The sequence below is a fragment of the Chelonia mydas genome, chromosome 1, assembly GCF_015237465.2.
Source record: "Chelonia mydas isolate rCheMyd1 chromosome 1, rCheMyd1.pri.v2, whole genome shotgun sequence".
Taxonomy (NCBI): Eukaryota; Metazoa; Chordata; order Testudines; family Cheloniidae; genus Chelonia; species Chelonia mydas.
In genome coordinates, this window is record NC_057849.1 from 246,166,168 (window position 1) to 246,184,927 (window position 18,760).

Genomic DNA, 18,760 nt, shown 5'->3' on the forward strand with positions numbered 1-18,760 from the left:
AGAGGCAATACTTCCCCTCTCGCAAGCGCAGAGTCTTGGTATAGCAAAAATCTTTAATACCATGAGGTAAACAACTCAGCATTAAATTGGGAAAACACCACAACTAGGGTTCGTAAACATGAACCAGAAGACCCATCCCCAAGCACATTGGGCTGTGTCCTTTCCCTTTGGTTGTTGAGTCCAGCAACCCAAGTCACCCCTCCCACAGTTTCTGTCCCTGGTGAGTGCAGTCCCCGCCAGAGTTCAAAAGTTCATCTGCGGAGTTTATCTCCCAGCCTGGGTGGAAGGAGGGGAGGTATGGGGGCACCTTACGTGCTCTGCCGCTCATGTCAATGGTTGATTCCCACCCCTCTCCATGGGGTTCTGCTGCAGTCTTCACCGTGAGCCACTCCTCTCCACTAGCCATCCAGCTAGCCGCTCACCAATATATTTTCAGGCACTCCCCCGCCGCCCCCCTTAACACAGCTCTCTAGTAACTTCATCTCTTAAGCCCTGGTCTACACTGGGGGGTGTGGGGGGGGAGATCGATCTAAGTTATACAACTTGAATAACGTAGATGAAGTCGACGTAGTTAGATCGACTTACCGTGGTCTCCACAGCGGTGAGTCGACTGCTGCTGCTCCCCTGTCAACTCTGCCTGCGCCTCTCATTGAGGGAGAATCCCTCCATCATAAAATGCCAAGTACAGTTTTACTGTCCTTGATTCACATAATCAGGATAACACTTTATTACTCCTGCCCCAATAAAAGAGACTGGGGATCCCACAGCAGCCAAAGTGACCATTTGGGCAAGCAGTCCCATCGTCCTAGGCAGGGTGGGTGTGCCCACGCAAATGAGATCAGCCCCTGAAGTCCTTTTCCACAGCTCACCACCAGATGTTAGGGTAGAGCCCATTCTGATTCTGCTTACGTCCTCCCCTCAGCCGAGAATTTGTCGTCCCAACAAATCTCACTCCCTATTATACCAACGCATTGGTTCCCTCCAAAGGGCCTCAGGAAGCCCACTATAGCTTCCACAAGCCTGAGTGCTAAATGTATTGGCTCCTCACTAGTCACCCCAGGTGCATCATAAGTTAACCATTTTACTGGTCTTATTACCCTGTCCTGTCTATTAAGAATCTCTGTTGCCGTGGTATGGGGGATATCTTCTTGAGCGACGGATGGAGAGGTTTCCTTTGAGGATCCCTTGGCTACTGGCATAGGCCCCTGCATCTCTAGTTTTAACAGTGGAAGGTCCAAGGTGCCCAGGACACCCTCCACCTATGTCTCCACTATCCAATAACCTGTGTGTCTCATCACACAGGGGTCCCACTGGTGACACAGGGGTGTCAGTAATGGGCCTAAATACTTTTGCCATGGGGTTTAGGGCTGAGGAGGGGGCACTCTCTCTTGGTTCAGCTGATCGAGACCGAAATCTTGTCTCCATTCCAGGATACATCATAGTCGTGTCTTCCTCCTCAGACTCACTCTTGTATGTGCTGAATAGGGGTAGGTTAGCTGCAGGGGGCCCGCTGTCCGTGTTGGGTGGTGGCTTTGGTCTAGCATTTTTGTTCTTCCCGGTTGCCCTGTTGTGGCCTGTCTCATAAGGGGTGCCTACCAATTCCCCCACAAGGAGCAAAAGGTTTCTATGCACCGTCTTTATTTGCCCTAGACCCACTTCAGGTCTGATCTCGTAGACCAGCAGATCTCCCAGCTTTTCCATCACCAGGTAAGGTATTGCCTTCCATCTGTCAGCTATCTTGTGTTTCCCAGCAATACCCAAATTTCGCAGCAGGACTCTGTCCCCTGGCTGGAGCTCCTGCGAATGTATCCTAGCATCATATCGACATTTGTTGCATTCTGAGTTCTTCCAAGCCATGGAGGTAGCTAAGTGATAAGCATCCCACAGCTTTTCTCTTAGTTGAGACACATATTGCTAATGAGTTTCATAGCTATCTCCATCCTCTGATACACCAAAGCACAAGTCTATGGGTAATCTTGCTTCTTGCCCAAACATCAAGAGATATGGGGTGACTCCCGTAGCATTGTTCTTTGTGGCGTTGTAGGCATGCACCAGAAACGCAACATGCTGACTCTAGGTTGCCTTCTGCTCTGGTCGCAAAGTCCCCAACATATCTAATAGGGTTCGGTTGAACCTCTCTGCTTGAGGATCACCTTGCGGGTGATAAGGTGTTATCCTAGACTTTTTAATTCCTGCTATCTTTGGCACCTTCTTCAGAAGGTGACTCTCAAAGTCCCGCCCCTAGTCAGTGAATCCGAGCCAGGAATCCATAGACTGAGAAATATTTCTCCCACAATACTCGAGTGACAGTGGTGGCCTTCTGATCACGTGTGGGATATGCCTGTGCATGCTGCGTAAAACAGTCAGTCACTACTAAAATGTTCCCGACATTCCTCTTGTCTACTTCTAAAGACAAGAAATCAATGCATACCAGCTCCAAAGGTTTGCTGCTGGTGATATTCTTCAGATATGCAGCTCTCATGGGCTGAGTTTTCCTTTGAACACATCGAGCGCATATCTCTCACTTCCTGCGAACGTTTTCAGCCATCTGGGGCCAATAGAACCTACTACCAATAAGTTCCAGAGTCCTCTCCATTCCTAAGTGTCCAAAGTCATCATGCAGGGCCCTCATGGCCAGAGCTCTGTACTCTTTTGGCAGCATTAGTTGTGCTCGTTGCTTTTGTAAAGGGTCAGTTGTCATTCGGTGTAGCACTCCCTGAATCAGTTTTAGTTTGGTCCATTCTCTCAATAGTAGTTTACTCTCAGGGTTAGGTGGGACAACTGCAGCTGGGCTTTGCCCCTCCATTTTGGCAAGTAGCGTATCACGAATGTCAATATCTTGCAGCTGGGCTTCTTGCCAGTCAGCCGCATTGAGCATGGGCAAGGGAGATTGGTCTAATGCAATATAGTTCACTGAAACAGAAGGCATGCATTCAGGGGGCACGCCCAGAGCTTCTGCAATGCATCCATAAAGGCTCTCATGGGCCTCTGGCTCTCGACGACTCACACTGCAAATAGCTCTCACTCCTGTGGGTATCACAGCAACTTCCAGTGCCTGCAGATGCCTGGACAATGCATCTGCATTGCTTCTCCCTGATTGGTATTGAATGCTGAACTCATAGCTAGCCAAGGCGGCCATTTGGGCAAGCAGTCCCATCATGCTAGGCAGGTTGGCTGTGCCCATGCAAACGAGATCAGCCCCTGAAGTCCTTTTCTACAGCTCCTCACCAGATGTCAGGGTGGAGCCCATTCTGACTCTGCTTATACTTTAATGACTCTCTGGCCTCTCTCCAGTAGCCTCTCTGGTCCCAGATGTGAACTATCTGTGTTACACTGAAAATATCTAATAAAAACAAAAGGACCACACTCACCACAGCCACAGCCTCAGAGGCCAGCACTTCCTCTGCTGTCAGGACTGCGTAGTAGGAGACATTAGTGAGGAGGTACCCTAGAGTAACAATGAGCAAGGACACGATCACGCTCAGCGGGATATTCCTACAATAGAATAAAAACAGCCCCTTTATTGCACCTCTCAACTAACCATCAGGTTTACCTCTATCCCACGTGAATATAGTGGAGCTGGTTGGGAATTTGCAACATCACATTTTTTCTCTGAAAAATGCAGATATGTCAAAATCAGAACTTTTGAGGGGAAGGTTTGGTTTGGACAAATTTTGAAATTGTCAAACCATCCCATTTTGACGCTTCCAAAGTGGAAAACTCTGGTTTTCATTGAAATGACTTTTTGTTTAGAAACCTAAGCTAATTATAGAGAAATAAAGGCAAAACAGAACATTTCAAAATGTTAAATGAAATGTTTTTGATTGACCCACAGTGAAACTGTTTTCCCAGTTGTTGGTTCATGAAAATTTGAGATTTCAACTTTTCGTCCCGATTCAGGAAAATAAAATTTGAAATTTTGTTACCAGGATGGGAAAACAGTGTCCTGCCCAGCTTTAGCACCTGCGTTGCACCTCCTGATTATGACTGTAGGTTGCTGATTATGTAAATGCAGAATCGTGAGAATGAGGTTATAGCAAACAATTGTTAAATTCCCTTGTGGTACATTTTTTCTTGTGGCTCTCCATTCAGACCTTTTTCCAAAATATCCATACTTGTCTTGGGTAGAAGAGAGCTGTGCCTAACATAATACTCCCTAATCAGGAGGTACTAAAGGCTAAATGTGAGTAGGTCCCCTTTGTCCTCTGTTGCATCAGCAAGACATCCTATGAAGATCCAAAACTGGTAGGCTAAAGCATCTAATGTTAGGCACCCGGTCGCTGAGGGAGAATAGCTATGGGAATTGGAGCTCATTTTAGGTCCCTTTTTTAAACCCCTATTTACAGTGAGAATAAACCTCGCTGTAAAGGGAAAAATCAAAGAAGCTCTTCATTTGGATCAACCCTAAATATCTCTTTTCCCTTTCTCGGAAAGTCACTTTTTTTTCATCCCTACATATCCACTGGCAATGGGATGAAATTCCTGCCTTGGTGCTCATTAGAGAGACAAGGTGGGTGAGGTAATATCTTTTATTGGATCAGCTTCTGTTGGTGAGAGAGAGAGAGAAGCTTTCGACCTTACAAAGAGGTCAAATAAATGAGATTACCTCACCCACTCCGTCTCTTTAATATCCTGGGACTGATGTGGCTACAACAACAACTGGTGCTCATTGTAACTTTGCTTCAAAGAGGGTTGAGTCAAGCTGTGCTGTACAGCACAGTGTAATAGGCCTTGAGAACACCAACCAAGCCCAATTCTCAGCCAGTGTGGCTATCCTGGGGCTGACCCCATTGGTTAAAAACTTGCGTTTTTCTTTAATGGGGTCAAGCAGAAATTCCGCCCCTTCAACACAGCCTCCTCCACTGAACCATCAGGCTCACTACCACCACGCAAGCCAGGCAACAGGCCTTGATAGGCCTCTGGTCTGTTCCAATATGACAACAGCCGGTATGTGCATAAATGAATTGCACCAAGTCAAATCTCGATATGAAAAATATTTAGGCTTCTGTGAACTGGCATGTTGTTGTGCTGAAGTGAGTTCGTGCCCTTTAACAGCTTGTATTATTATACTGTTCCAGCTGTGGGACACGGGAATCGACATTCTCTTCAGTGGTTTGTTTATCTACCAGATATGAATTCAAGCAACTAGCCGTGGTACTCACCTTTCAGGGTTTATGATTTCCTCAGTTACAAAGTTGACATAGAACCTGCAATTAGAAGAGAAAAGTGTCTGGCCCTGAGATTCCATTTCCCATGTTGGGCTTTGAAGAGTGAGATGGAACAGATTATGCATCTGTCACCGTTCCCAAGCTGCATCTGGGTGTTTGCTTCCAGAATAGAAGCATCCTTTCTTAGACCATGTGTCTTACTACATAAATATAGAGAGACTTTCTACAAAGAAAGTCAAATTCCTCCTCGTAAGGGTGGTGGTGGGGGAAGAATCTTTTCCTAGAAAATCAAACTGTTGGGATTGGAGCTCCCTCTATCCCCTGCCCCCCCAATATTAAGGATTTAGATGCTCTGAGTTGTACCCTGCAAAATCATTATCTTTACTTTCTGGACATTAGCTTCCTTTGTAATATTTAAGATAGAGCAGAGGTGCTCTTTGGAGGTCCCCAACATTACTTCATTTGGCACTTGAATGATGTTTTGCCTAAGTAAAATGGTCTTGGTCTAGTCTCTAGGGGACAGGTAAACAGCCACTATGATGACTTGGCCATTGCTGATCCAGGGTGCATTTGAATCTGTAACTGCGATGAGACAGGTTCCACACAAGTTCCATACTGTAGCGATTTGAACTCTTTGGGACTTATCTGGCTTTCACCAGTGACTAGAATAGATGTCCAGTATACATATGGAAGCCTACCATCCTCCATATGCAAACATTCCAGAGTAAAAAGCCAGAGGCAGCTTGTCCAGAGCCAGCGAGCTAGAGTCAAAAGCATTCTGGAAATTCTCATAGTGACCTGAGGGGAGATGGAAATACAACAAATAAATCTGATGGTCTCTCTGAGAAGTTGGTGCTAAGAATTCAGCCAGCAAAGCCACTGCTGTAGCTCCGACAGCACAGTGCTAGCTCAGAGAGACTCTACAGAGCCTGGCTAAAATGACTCCTCAAATTTCAAAGATTGTTAAGGACAAAATTGATCATGATCATCTAGTCTGACCTCTCGCATAACAAAACACACAGATTTTCACCCCGTAACTAATGCAGCCCCACCTGGTAACTTGGGGTTGAGCTAGAGCACATCTTTTAGAAAGAGATCCCATTTGATTTTCAAGGGTGAAGAATCCACCATATCTCTTGGTAATCTGTTCCAGGGATTAATTACCCTGACTGCCTGACCTTACTTCCTGCCTGAATGTATCTAGCTTCAGCTTCCAGCTGTTGGATCTTATTATGCCTTTGTCTACTAGATTAAAGATGCCTCGCTGATCCAACATCAGTCTGTACAGAAATACTATTTTTAAACGATGTGCAATCCATCCATGTCAGAGCACTGCTGCAACCTGAATGTGCCTCCATTTCACGTTTCTCAGAAAGAAAGACAAGTCCAAACCTGCATTGAGCTGGCATGGAACATCCCAAGGCCCGCATCATCTGCTGGACTAGTAAGTGATTCAATGACATGCAGCCTTCGTCTCCTTCTCCCTGGGAAGGGGTATTAGCCAACGCCCATCCTAGGTGAGGTAGGAGCAATGCAGCCACGTACCTGTTGTGTGACCGAGGAGCTGGGAGGGGGTCAAGCACTATGGTAAAGCACCTATTTTCACTAAGTGCCTTGGTGGTTGCAGTTCATGTTCTGCGATGCTGTACTTACCCTCTCAGGAGCAGCAATGAAATGGGAACGTTTAAGGCGGTTGCTTGGCACACATGGACTAAACAGTGGGGTGTAGGGAGATGTGTCTGCATGTTGACCATATGCTGCCATTTCAGGTGTTCTTGTCATGCACTGCCTAGCTTGGCAAGTGACCAGAAATCCATTCAAACAACGCAGCCTACTTTGGAAGGGCTGTTTGGATTTGGCTTCCTTGGGAGATGAAAGAAGAGCAGAAGGACAGTGCAAGAGAAATGGGCTGAGGGCAGGACACAGGTTAGCGTGGTTTTTTTCCAGTAGAGGTTTTTCTCCTGGCTAAAATTCTCAAGCCCTCTTTCTTTTTCTGGTCTCTCTCTTGCTGACTCTGTTCTCCACTTTCTATCTCCTTTCTCATCTGTCTGTGGCTCTCCCTAGGACTCCCCTACCTCTGCCTGTCTCCTGCTATTATCCCCTTCCTGTCTGATGTCACACACAGGCTGCAATTGTCTTACCTTCAGCTAGCACCATCATCCCAGGGACAATAATCAGGCCAATGGTGACCATCTTGAGGACTGCGAGAACTGTCTGTATATTTGCAGACCAGCTGACACTCCAGCAGTTCAGAGCAATGATTAAGGCTTGGGGGGAAGGAAAGGAAGCAGAAGAACAGTGTTATTCATGTAGACTGAAATCTAAGTCGAAGGCTTTAAGTAAAGAGTCTGGCAGGGGGTTGGACTAGATGACCCAGGCAGTCCCTTCTAACCCTACAGTTCTATTTTAAATGGCAAGGTATGGATGTGTGGGGAGGTGTTTAGTTGAGGTTCAATAGGAAATAAGATTGGAGCCTGTCCTGTTTAACATCTTCATGAATGATCTGGAATAAAGTGTAAGCACACTGGCAGGTTAATTATGTTTTTAGAGGATACTGAAGTGTGACATGTTGAAAACACCAGTGAGGATAGAAAAACATTAGCAACTTGAGGAGGAAATAACTAAGATGAGATACAAGTTCAAAAATACAGCTGTCTAAAATAATCCCAAACCCTGATTGATATTCAGGGCTGAGGAGAGCTGGAAACCGGCTGCACGGGTTTTCAATATTGTTGGAGTTTCATGCATGCTGGCAATGCCCTCCAGAAGGAGGAAAGTGATAGTTTCTCTCTGTGGCCCCAAAGAGCCTACTTGCAATATACTGAATTCACTTCTGGGCAGGGCTAGTGTGGGGTCACTATTTTGTCCTATGACCCCTCATCTTGGAAGTTCCTCTTCAGGGAGCCTGGTATTGATGTTCCCCACATGGGAGCTTTATGTTCAGGGGGAGTCCAGTACTGGGACAGTTATACAACTCCCATATCTTAGACCACTGTAAAGTGGTCTAGACAAAGTCCTCATCCTCTTGTCAAACACAAGGGGATAGGCTAGCTGACCTGACAGGTGCTTTTAGTTTCTGGGAGTGAATGCATGTGTTTGGAACTTCGTAGTGTAATATCTCGCATGACCCCAGAGTGCTAAGCCTGTTGCTTATGATGAGACAGATAGGTGTCCTGTTGTAACTGAACATTACACCCAAGGAGGGGTTTGACTCTTGTTCTTTATGGGCAAGATTTTCAGACTCACAAACGTGAGTGAGATGTTCAATCTCCATTGAAACAAAGGGGTCTGGGCCTCTAACTGCCTTACACTACTTTGAAAATACTGTACCAGCCTATGTGCTTTATGTACACAGTGTGTCCTTGGCCTCTACTGTGCTAGCTTTGGATTTATTTGTTTGTACTGTAACACCCGGAGGCCCCAGTCAGGATTGGGGCCCTGTTGTACAGGCACTATACAAACACATAGGAAGTGACACTTCCTGCCACAAGGAAATTAAATGCCCCCCTTAGCCTAATGGAGGTAAACACTGACTGCACTGAGAGGGTGTGGTTGCAGGATTTTGATGATTTAGCACAGTGGCCTAGCTAGGAGTGGAAATTTGGGTGGGCCCTGACTTTTGGGTGGATGGGCAATGACAGACTTTACTAGCTCAGCTTCTCCCCTGACGCCATGCCCTCTTCCTAGTCCTGGTGCCCCCAGACACAGGGCTTCACCTGCTGAGCTGGGCACACGCATAGGACCAGGACCCCACCCCCATGCTCTAGTGTGGGTAGCTGCTGGGGTAAAAGAGGTTTTCCCCCGCCCCCTTTGGGCTGACACTCCCCACATTCCTTAGGGCAGAGGGGGGATAATAGGCACTAACACTCCCCCTTCATTTGAGCAGAGTCCAAAGGCTATGCCCTTCCCTCCCCCACAGGATATCCAGCCAGGGAAACAGGTTCCCTGAGCCTCACCATCTTGGGAAGAGAGTTTATCTAAAGCGGGGAGGGAAAACTGGGGAAGGGGGGCTGGATGGGGGAGGGCAGAGGCCAAGGGCCAGAGTTGGGAGGAAGGGACAGGACCCAGGGTGCTGCAGGACATGGGTGAGGCAGCAAAACTGGGGGCATTGCAGAGCCTGGAGCTAGGGGCGCAGGGACGGGACTGCAGTGCATGATGAATCAGGGGCCCGCCTCCCTCCATCTGCTCCAGCCTGCTCTTACTGCTCAGCGGGCACTAGAAGACGAGGCTGCCTGGGGTGCACAGGCTATGGGTGCTCCCATGGGGTGGAGGGGGGCCCTGCAGAGGCTCAAGCTCCGCCCACCCCTCCTGACCCCGGCTCAGTGTCGTCCACCTGCCCAGCTGTGTCCCTCTGTCCTGCCGGCACTGCAATGTCCATGTATCCTGCACTGCGTGCTGCTGCCCCAGTCTCCAGTGCCCTGCTCGTGCCCAGCCCAGTCATGTGCCTAGGTGCCCAGCCTGGCTCAGCTCTGGCCCCAGTGCTAGCTCCACCAAGATCTGCCCCCAGGAGGCACACCCCCTACCTGGGATGACTCACTCCCTCTCAGCCTGTGGATTTGGGGGGCTCCAGCCCCGCACGTGCTCCATCCTGGATTTCAGGTGCCTGAGTGATGCTGAGGTGGGTGTGGAGGCTAAGTGGGTGGGCCGCAGCCCGCCCATGACTATGCCCCTGATTTACTATAGGGAGGGTGACGTTACAGATAAATATTTATAGAGCAGCCCATTGCTTTGTATGGGGCTTGACAGACATGGAAACGGACAAACCTTGCTGACACAGACAGAAAATGAGGTAGGGAGGAATCCTACCAGGAATAGCCAGTCAAGCCTGCTCTTTTCCCCTTCCCCACTTTTACTTTGATTGTTTCTGAGGGTTACTCACAGATGCCAGTGGTGGTAACCAGCTTCACAGCCAAGGCAGGGGCATGGCAAGGGGCGAAGAGAGGCTCAATTAAGTAACGACCAAAAGCCAAGGACACCACGGCAATGTTGGCAGGACTGGAAAGCAAAATAGAAATTTGAAGCATGTTAGCCAGAGGAAAACGCTTATTTTTTCCCTTCTCTATCCAAATATCTCCTCTCCTACCACCCTTCCTTCCTTCCTTCCTTCCTTGGCCCACTCATCTCCTTCATCCGATGCCTTCTAGGGGTGCCATCATCTCATACCAAGGAGACTTGGATACTGTCTGACTGTAGCCAGAGTCCAAGAGTCCTTGAACTCTTTTCCCTTGGATCATCACCGGTACTGTCAACTTGAGAGGTGCTATTTTCTGGGTCCAGCCCGGGCTATACTCTATAAGAGGGTATTATTTCTTTGTGTCCTGTCTGCCCACAGGAGTGGCAAGTCACTGGGCTGACACCTTTCTTAGCTGGGGGCGAATTTGGCTGCGGAGTAGAGACCAGGACCTACTTTGCAGGTCCTACTTCAGCTCCTTGAGATGTCTGATGGTCCCATTGGTGATATAGTGTCTGAGCCCTACCCTTAGGCCCCTTGAGGTTCCCATGGTCTGGGGGCTGGACTGATTATTTTGGAGAATGTTTGGTGGATGTTACCATTCTGAGGTTGGCCTCCCTGGTCTCTCTCAGGGCTGTCCTGCACAGATTTGAAGCGATTTCTGTTTCTAGCGACCATTTGGCTGCTAGAAAGTTCTCCATTAACCATACTGCATCTGACAAGGTCCCAGCATGGTGCCATTATACCCCCACTCTGCCTTTTGAGGGCAATATCCTTCTAAATTGTTCAGTCACAATTGACTTAGCAACCTGGGCCCTGGACTGTTCTTCTGGGTGAAGTCACTTCCAATGGTGTTCCTTCAAACACTAGGCTACTATGCAGGGTCTGACCTCCGTGGGATAGGTTTTGAATCTAAAGCTTTGAGGGTGGGTTGCCTCAGAAGTGTCCAAATAGTCCAAAATGGTGGACTTAACTTATTTATAGTCCTTAGCCTGCTCGGAGTCCAGGTTATGGTTGGTCGCCTGGGCCAGGTCCATTGAGAATGGAACCAAAATCAAAGCCCACTGCTCAGGAGCCTACTGGGAGGCTAGGGCTACCCTCTTGGCGGTACTTGAAAAGATGTCAGGATCATCGTCCAGCCCCATATTGGTTAGCTTTACGGGCATTGGTGGGGGACTCACCTTGGTGGAAGTGTGCCCCACAGGGACGCCTGGAGATCATAAGATTGGCACTATGTTGTACCTTCTCCTTGTGGAACTCCTGCTGCCGGCTCATCAGCTCCCTCAGCAGCTTTTGCTGTCACATTGTTTGGAGTTGCTGTTGGATGATCCATTGCTGCAGAAATTGCTCCCGGAGCCGCTGTTGCTGAGTTGCTTGCAGCTCCTGCATCTCAGCTAACCACTTACAGCACTGTTGGGTTCCATCTGGCTCAGAGCTGCTGAGCTCTATCCCATTCTCTGTTGATGTTTTTTTGTTTTCCTTATAACAGACATAATTTATCTGCATTGTCCATCACTTGTGGTGGGGAGGGGGTCCTTGAGTCCTTATCAGACTGTGGTTTGGGTTGGTTTCTTTCTGACACTGAGATCATGTCTACACTACCACTTATTTTGGTATAACTTGCATCGCTCGGGGGTGCGAATAAGCCACCTCCCTGAGCAGTGTAAGTTACACCAACCTAAGTGCTGGTGTGGACAGCGCTATGTCAGTGGGAGAGCTTCTCCCACCGACATAGCTACTGCCGCTTGCGGAGGTGGATTTATTATGCAGATGGGAGAGCTCTCTGGCATGGTGCAGCTGCACCGCTGCTAGTGTAGAGTAACCCTGAGTCCTTCCCCTGCTTGGGCTAGCCGAAACAAGTGTCTCTCCCAGAACAGAGAGTTCCTTTCCCCTCTCGGAGGGCAGGGAGGAACGAGGTGAAGGAAGGAAGGGTGGGGGGGAAAGATGCTCAGTTTCTCGATCAGTCTGTCCCTCACCCCTTTGGGTTCTGGCTTGTCTGTAGGCTTTGTATTGTCCTGATCAGGGTTGGAGTCCTACCTTAGACTCCCCCCTTTTTTGGTAACACCTGGTCCATTCCTGGTCCAAGCAATCTCAGGGATTTCTGGCTCAGTGCCTATCTCCTTTGCTGATCTGTCCCTGTAATCAGCTGCCTGAGGCACAGCCATCTTCTCCTGTAACCATCCCTTCATGTGGCAGCCCTTCCCTTTTTAAGCTTCTTCCCTTCAAGCAGAGCAAGTCTTTCAGGTGTGTCTATGTAAGCAGTGTCAGGATGAGCTCCACCCTGACATCTGGTGGTGAGGTGTGGCAAGTTGTGGAAAAAAACTTCAGGGGCCAATCTCATTTGCATAGGCACACCCACCCTGTCTAGACTGAGGCCACAGCTGCCCAAATGGTCAATTTGGCTGCTGTGGGATCCCCAGTGTCTCTGTTATTGGGGCAGGAAGAATAAATTGTTATTACCCTGATTATGGGAACTGTGCTTGGAACTGTACTTGGCCTTTTGTTATGATGGAGGGACTCACCATCAACTAAGTAGCACTCGCTAGGCAAGTTCCAAAACTGTGTGAATAGAGAGAGGCTGGGGACAAGTGTTAATACTTGGTGGCATGGGCCCCTTGGTGAGGGCCTTACATGCTAATTGCACTTCCTCCTCTCTCTACTTTTGAATATCAGAGCTAATTTTGATTTCATTAGAAGTCTAGTTACAGGCTGCTGAGCTCACTTTGGGCTAATAGTGCACCAGCACTGAGGTTCCCCTACTACAAGCTGAATTCACCAAAGAGCTGAACTGACTAAGAGCTGAAATCACTGAGCATTGTGTTAAGTAGTGGGGGAGCCTGAAGATATATCGTGGAGCAGTTTGCGGGAAGGCTAGAGTGCCTTGTGGACAGGCTGGCGGAGCAGTTCGTAGGACGGCAGGAGCTGTTGGTGGGACGCGGAGCAGTTTGTGGACCGGCTGGTGGAGCAGTTTGTGGGACGGCGGGAGCTGCTTGTGGGCCGCGGAGCGGAGCGAAGGAGTTCGTGGGGCGGCTGGCGGAGTGGAGCAAAGGCCTATGGAGCTGTGGGGCGGTCAGCTTCAGATCATGTAAGGTGCCTCTTACCCCCGTCCCATCTCCACCCAGGGTGGGAGGTAAAGCTCCGCAGATAAACTTTCGAACTCTGGGGCTGCCCTGACCAGGGACAGAGACTTTTGGGTCATTGGACTTTTGGGACTTTGGGTGATTTGGGGTTGCTGGACTCAAGAACCAAAGGGAAAGGGGCATGCCCCAATTTGCTTGGGGTGGGTTTTTTTGCTCATGGGTTGTGTTATGAATCCTGTTGGTGGTGTTTCCCCAACATAATGCCACATTGTTTCTCTCTGTTATTAAAAGGCTTTTTGCTACACTCAGACTATGTGCTTGCGAGAGGGGAAGTATTGCCTCTTGGAGGCGCCCAGCGGGGGTGGTATATATTTGTCCCAGGTCACTGGGTGGGGGCTCGAGCCGGTTTGCATTGTGTTATTGAAATGGATCCCCTAGATATTGAACCCGGCCCTTGTTGCTGCCAACTCTGACGGGCAGAAGGGTTACATCTAGTTAGGGCTTACCGAGCTCAATAGCTTCCTCCTTCATAGGGTGCGGACGCGCCCCCTCACAGAGAGAAAAACATCACAGATTTCTTTTAACGCTGGTGAAAATTGAAGACCTGGAGACGGTCTTCCCAGAGCACAGGTGGTACTTCAGCTTTGTCTGTTCTCTTTCCCACTCTGAGACTGGAGGAAATAGGATTTTTCTGGCTGTGGGAGGTTAGGGACAATGGATGTTCTTTTCCTGCAACAGTAAGGATATGTATTCCTGTACTCTGAGCGGGGTGTGTGATTCCCTGCTTGCTGAGATTTAGCCACGCTCACTCTCAGTGAGCTAGCCCACTAAAAATAGCAGTATGGGGCTAGCCACCCTGATTGCAGTCCTGTCTGAGATGTGATGTATGTACTCAGGACAGCTATCAGAGTAGCAGCCGTGTTAGTCTGTATTCGCAAAAAGAAAAGGAGTACTTGTGGCACCTTAGAGACTAACCAATTTATTTGAGCATGAGCTTTCGTGAGCGACACTTCATCGGATGAAGTGAGCTGTAGCTCACGAAAGCTCATGCTCAAATAAATTGGTTAGTCTCTAAGGTGCCACAAGTACTCCTTTTCTTTTCAGGCCAGCTAGCCGCTCATGCTGCTGTGAGGACGCTATTTTTAGCATGCCAGCTTGATCAGAGCTAGCATGAGTATGGCTACTCAAGTGGGGAGGTGTAATTCCCACCTCAAAGTGCCTTAAGGATGCCCTCTTTGCTCTCCAGCTGAGAACGGTTATGGACCTGGGTTGAATTTCTCCCCAGCCCCTCTTTTCAGAGAACTTAATACTGCTGGAAGTTGCCAGCTGGCAGCTCTGGCAACTGAAGTTCTTTATGCTTGCTTGCTCTGCAGCTGTGTAAGCTTCACACGCTGCCCCACCAATGTACCTGAAGAGCCCACCACAAGGCGGAAGAGGGGAATTGTCTTCATGGGCCATCCAGCATTTCTGCTGAGACTGGGAGCTGATTGTGTGGACAGTAGTTCTTGCAATCTATTTATTTATTGTACTTATGTCCCCGGTTAGCATAGTATCTGGGTGCCTCCCAACCTGTAATGTATTTGTCCTCATATCAACCCGAGGAGGTAGGGAAGTACGAGTATCCCCATTTGACAGAGAGGGCCTGAGACACAGTGTCACGCAGAAAATCTGTGATGGAGCAGGGTATCAAACCCAGGTCTCCTGAGTTGAAGGCTCATGCCCTACCCACTGGACCATCTTTATTTTGTGTAGGAAATGGGTTTATGCTAGTAACACATCACCATGAGGTTGCTGAAGAGCCATTAGAGTGGGACTGTTTTTCAATTGCTGCTTGCCTAGGTGGGGATTTGAACTGGTAACCTTGAGGTGAGGGGTCTGAGGCCTTCTCCCCAATCACAGAAAAAGAGCTGGAGAGCACACACAGTGCGGTGACATATAGTGCCAATGAAATAAAATGCATTGTGAGGCAGTGGCTGTGCACACTCCACCCCCTACCAGTGCTCTTCCTCCCAACCCCTGCTCCCTCCAGAGCTGAAGGTATCACTCAGGAACTGGGGCTGCTTTGCTGATGGGGGTTATGTAGAACCTAGACAGATGGATAGATTGGCATGAAAGGATAGTTCAGACTCCATTTCCATTCAGCCTGTGACCCCTCTCATTTTTTTATGGCCATAAACACAGGCAAGGTTAACAGGCTAAACAATGTGGTTTTTAAAAAATATTTATTGTACCCTTTGAGTAGAGGGTTGGTTACTTTGTCTCAGTTCTGCAGGGGTTCAGTTGTGTAAGCTGTGATCTCATTCTCCATGGGGGCAGACCTCACGGCCAAGCCCAGTTGTGCTGTGGCAGACATTTCTGTTTATCCAGCAGCTATTGGAGATGGGGGGTGGGTTGGAGAGGAGGAGGTCACATATCAAACAGATTTCTAAGGAGCATGGAGCCTTTTTCCAGAAAACCCAGCTGTGTTGGCAGATTGCAGGAAAATGTCCATCTGTTTCGTTATCACGTTTGCTACAAGCTGTTCATTGTGTTTCATTTTTTTATTCTTCACCTCACTTTTTTTTTGACCTTTTACCCTTTCATTTCCCCCCTCTGCCTTCTTCCCCCCCACCTCAATTTCCCTGACTTAGGTTCCACCTTCCTTCCCTCTATCCTCCCTCTAGCCATTTGGAAGTCCATGTGTTTGCTACTGTTTTGCATTCACCAGCTGGCTCCTTTAGCCACACAGCTGGAATCTGCCCCAATTAGAGATTTAAAGAGAGGAGACTATAAATGCAAATCAACAATGACATATCACTCCTGACCTTACACACCTATGGAAAGCAGAACTGTTCTTACCGGATCATAACAAATTCAGCCCACAATCTTAAGAAGGCTGGCAAAGGCCCAAGGGTTTCTAGGAGGTAGATATAATGGCCTCCAGATTTTGTGATGCTTGTTCCCAGGTCTGCATAAGATAGAGCGCCTAGACAGAAAATAAGGAAGGGAAATTATTTATTTATCTTAAGGTAGTGCCTACGGACCCTAAACACACAAACACACAGTGGCAGTCCCTGCCCTGAAAAAGGAGGAGAGGTACTGGTTGTGACCTCTCCCGCTCCCCTCCCACCAGAAAGGCCAGAAATGAGCGAGACTTTTCCCTCTCTCTGCTCCCACTATGTCTGGGGGTGGGAAAGAGGGGTGTCTGGCTTCCCCTTGTGTTGTGCCCTTGGCCTATCTGCCCCCTGGAGTCCCTCCTGATGACTGGAGGGGTGCAAGTTGCAGAGCACTCTAAAGTGTTACTTTAACTGCCTCATGGGGACCCTGGTAGTGTGTGCTAAATGGTACCTCGTTCACCAGCAGGGTCTATACGCGGCAGGTAAAGCGCAACCATTCAGAACATTTTACCTGCCTGTGGCTTAAGCAGTGAATGTAGTGCCCCAGGCCCTAGAGGAAACTTCTGCTGCTTTATACCCTGTCCAACCTTGACTGTGCAGATTGAACATGTGCCACAGGACTGGTAGAGAACAACCTGCTGCTAAATATGAATTGCAACAAAGCAAATATATAGCAGACTCCTATAGCTTTACTGACAGGTTTCGGAGTAGCAGCTGTGTTGTTAGTCTGTATTCACAAAAAGAAAAGGAGTTCTTGTGGCACCTTAGAGACTATCCAATTTATTTGAGCATAAGCTTTCGTGAGCTACAGCTCACTTCATCGGATCCGATGAAGTGAGCTGTAGCTCACGAAAGCTTATGCTCAAATAAATTGGTTAGTCTCTAAGGTGCCACAAGAACTCCTTTTCTTATAGCTTTACTGTGTCTGTGATTCGTTTTTAGTGACACACACACATGCCTATATATGTATATGTGTGTGCTTAACTGCTTTGATGCCCCAGTGCCCTCTACACACCACCTGCCACTGATTACATATGAGATATCAGCGAACTTTTCATTGTACTAATAATCTGTTTATCCCCTGGGAAGGACAAGAGCAAACAAAGGTAGGAACATTGAGGATGCTGAAATGTGAAGTCTTACAACACGCCTTTATTCTCTTAAATCCTTCACATTCACTATATAATGTCCCCTTTTTCTTTTCAAATAGGGTGCATTTCCTCTTGCTTGTTTTATGGGTTCACATTTTTCACTGGATTGTTTGTCTGCGCTGTCAAGCGGGCTTGAGCCACATCCAGGCTGTGGCGTTATGTAAAGGCAGGCAAAAGGCTGGAACTCAGCAAGTTTGTGCTGTGGTGATACTTCGTGCTAAGATTATTAGCATTTAGTATTTATTATACAGCGGCTAATGTGGGTTTGGCATTACACAGCAGCAGGACCCTGAGCCAGTGGTGGGGTTCATTAAATGTGCCGAAAAATTCTGACTCGGCATTAGAATGCCTAAGCTGTCTTCAGAGTCCTGGAGAGGACAGCTGCAGACTGAGTACAAATAACTAGTGCTCAGTTTGTCCCCTGGCTGTGGCCTGCCATCTCAGCATGGTTCCTAAAGAATATGTTACCAGACTATCTTAACTGGGGACTTCAGTTCCCCAAGGGACTGGGCATCCCAGTGAGCTAATGAATGAGCATTTTATATCTGGAAGCATATGGTCCCAGATGAAAGATTTTTTTTTTGTTTTGTTTTTTCTGGCTTGCTCTAATCTGTGGAGAGAATTTTTGTCTATATCAGAGGGGCTGTTCTAACATGAAAAGACACTGACTTCAATGAGCTTTGGATCAGCTCCAAAATTGCCACTTAACTGAAGGCTTCACTTTACAGCTATGATTAAAAAAAAAAAAAATTTTTTTTACTGATGTTTCTATTTATTTTAAACTACAAACCGCCAAGCTATTCTGCCATCTTACCCCCATTAGAGTTCTCTGTACTACACAACTAGTGCAAGGAAGTGGGGGAGCTTTGCCCCTCTCTCTGCACACCTTCAGTTACAGTTGGAACTTGATTTATGTGTTCCCAATTAGTAGTTTTAAGGAGAAGGCATAAAACCAAATAGAGTTCTTTAAGGTTCAAGCCTCCAGCGTGGTTATATGATTTAGTTTAGTGGAGGACTGTGAATGACATAATGAATGATACAATTATACTTTATTTAAAATAAAACAGTTAGTTAAAGCAAACAGGCATCACACTGTGACTATACACTGCATTGATACTCATGCTTTAAGATACACCTGGACCCTCCCTGGATGGTAAGAATGGCTATCCTATAATCCTTTCTCTAACGATTCCTTGCTGGTAGATGGGTGCACTTAATTTAAAAATAGGATGCTACCCTCTTTATAATCACTAATAACACCCAAATTAATTAGCATAAAGCCTGCCTTTTACCATATCTATATTTTCACTGCCATAATTAAAATACCCTCTTCTACTCCCTCATTGGCTATTTAATATTGAACTCATCTTTAATGAACAGCTGTGGAAATGCTGCCATAGTAGTAACTATCATTATATAGAGAGAGCATTTTCCATAACATTAACATTTTATCTAACACACTTGTAAAATCCAGGGAGGGTCAACAATGTTTACCCCAGGCTCTAATTTACCTCTGACTTGTCTCACTTCACTT

The 18,760-nt window shown here is 47.6% G+C and overlaps 1 protein-coding gene across 1 annotated transcript in view; it reads right to left on the reverse strand.

Annotated features, from left to right (window-relative positions):
• Window positions 1-18,760, reverse strand: part of LOC102936621 (cystine/glutamate transporter) — a 35,321-nt gene that overhangs the window by 14,161 nt on the left and 2,400 nt on the right. The window contains exons 2-7 of the mRNA XM_037879265.2: window positions 16,038-16,164; window positions 10,048-10,163; window positions 7,310-7,435; window positions 5,867-5,966; window positions 5,163-5,207; window positions 3,372-3,495 (exon numbers count right to left, since the gene is read on the reverse strand). Coding sequence (XP_037735193.1) covers window positions 3,372-3,495; window positions 5,163-5,207; window positions 5,867-5,966; window positions 7,310-7,435; window positions 10,048-10,163; window positions 16,038-16,164 — 638 coding nt within the window. The remainder of the gene's footprint in view (window positions 1-3,371; window positions 3,496-5,162; window positions 5,208-5,866; window positions 5,967-7,309; window positions 7,436-10,047; window positions 10,164-16,037; window positions 16,165-18,760) is intronic.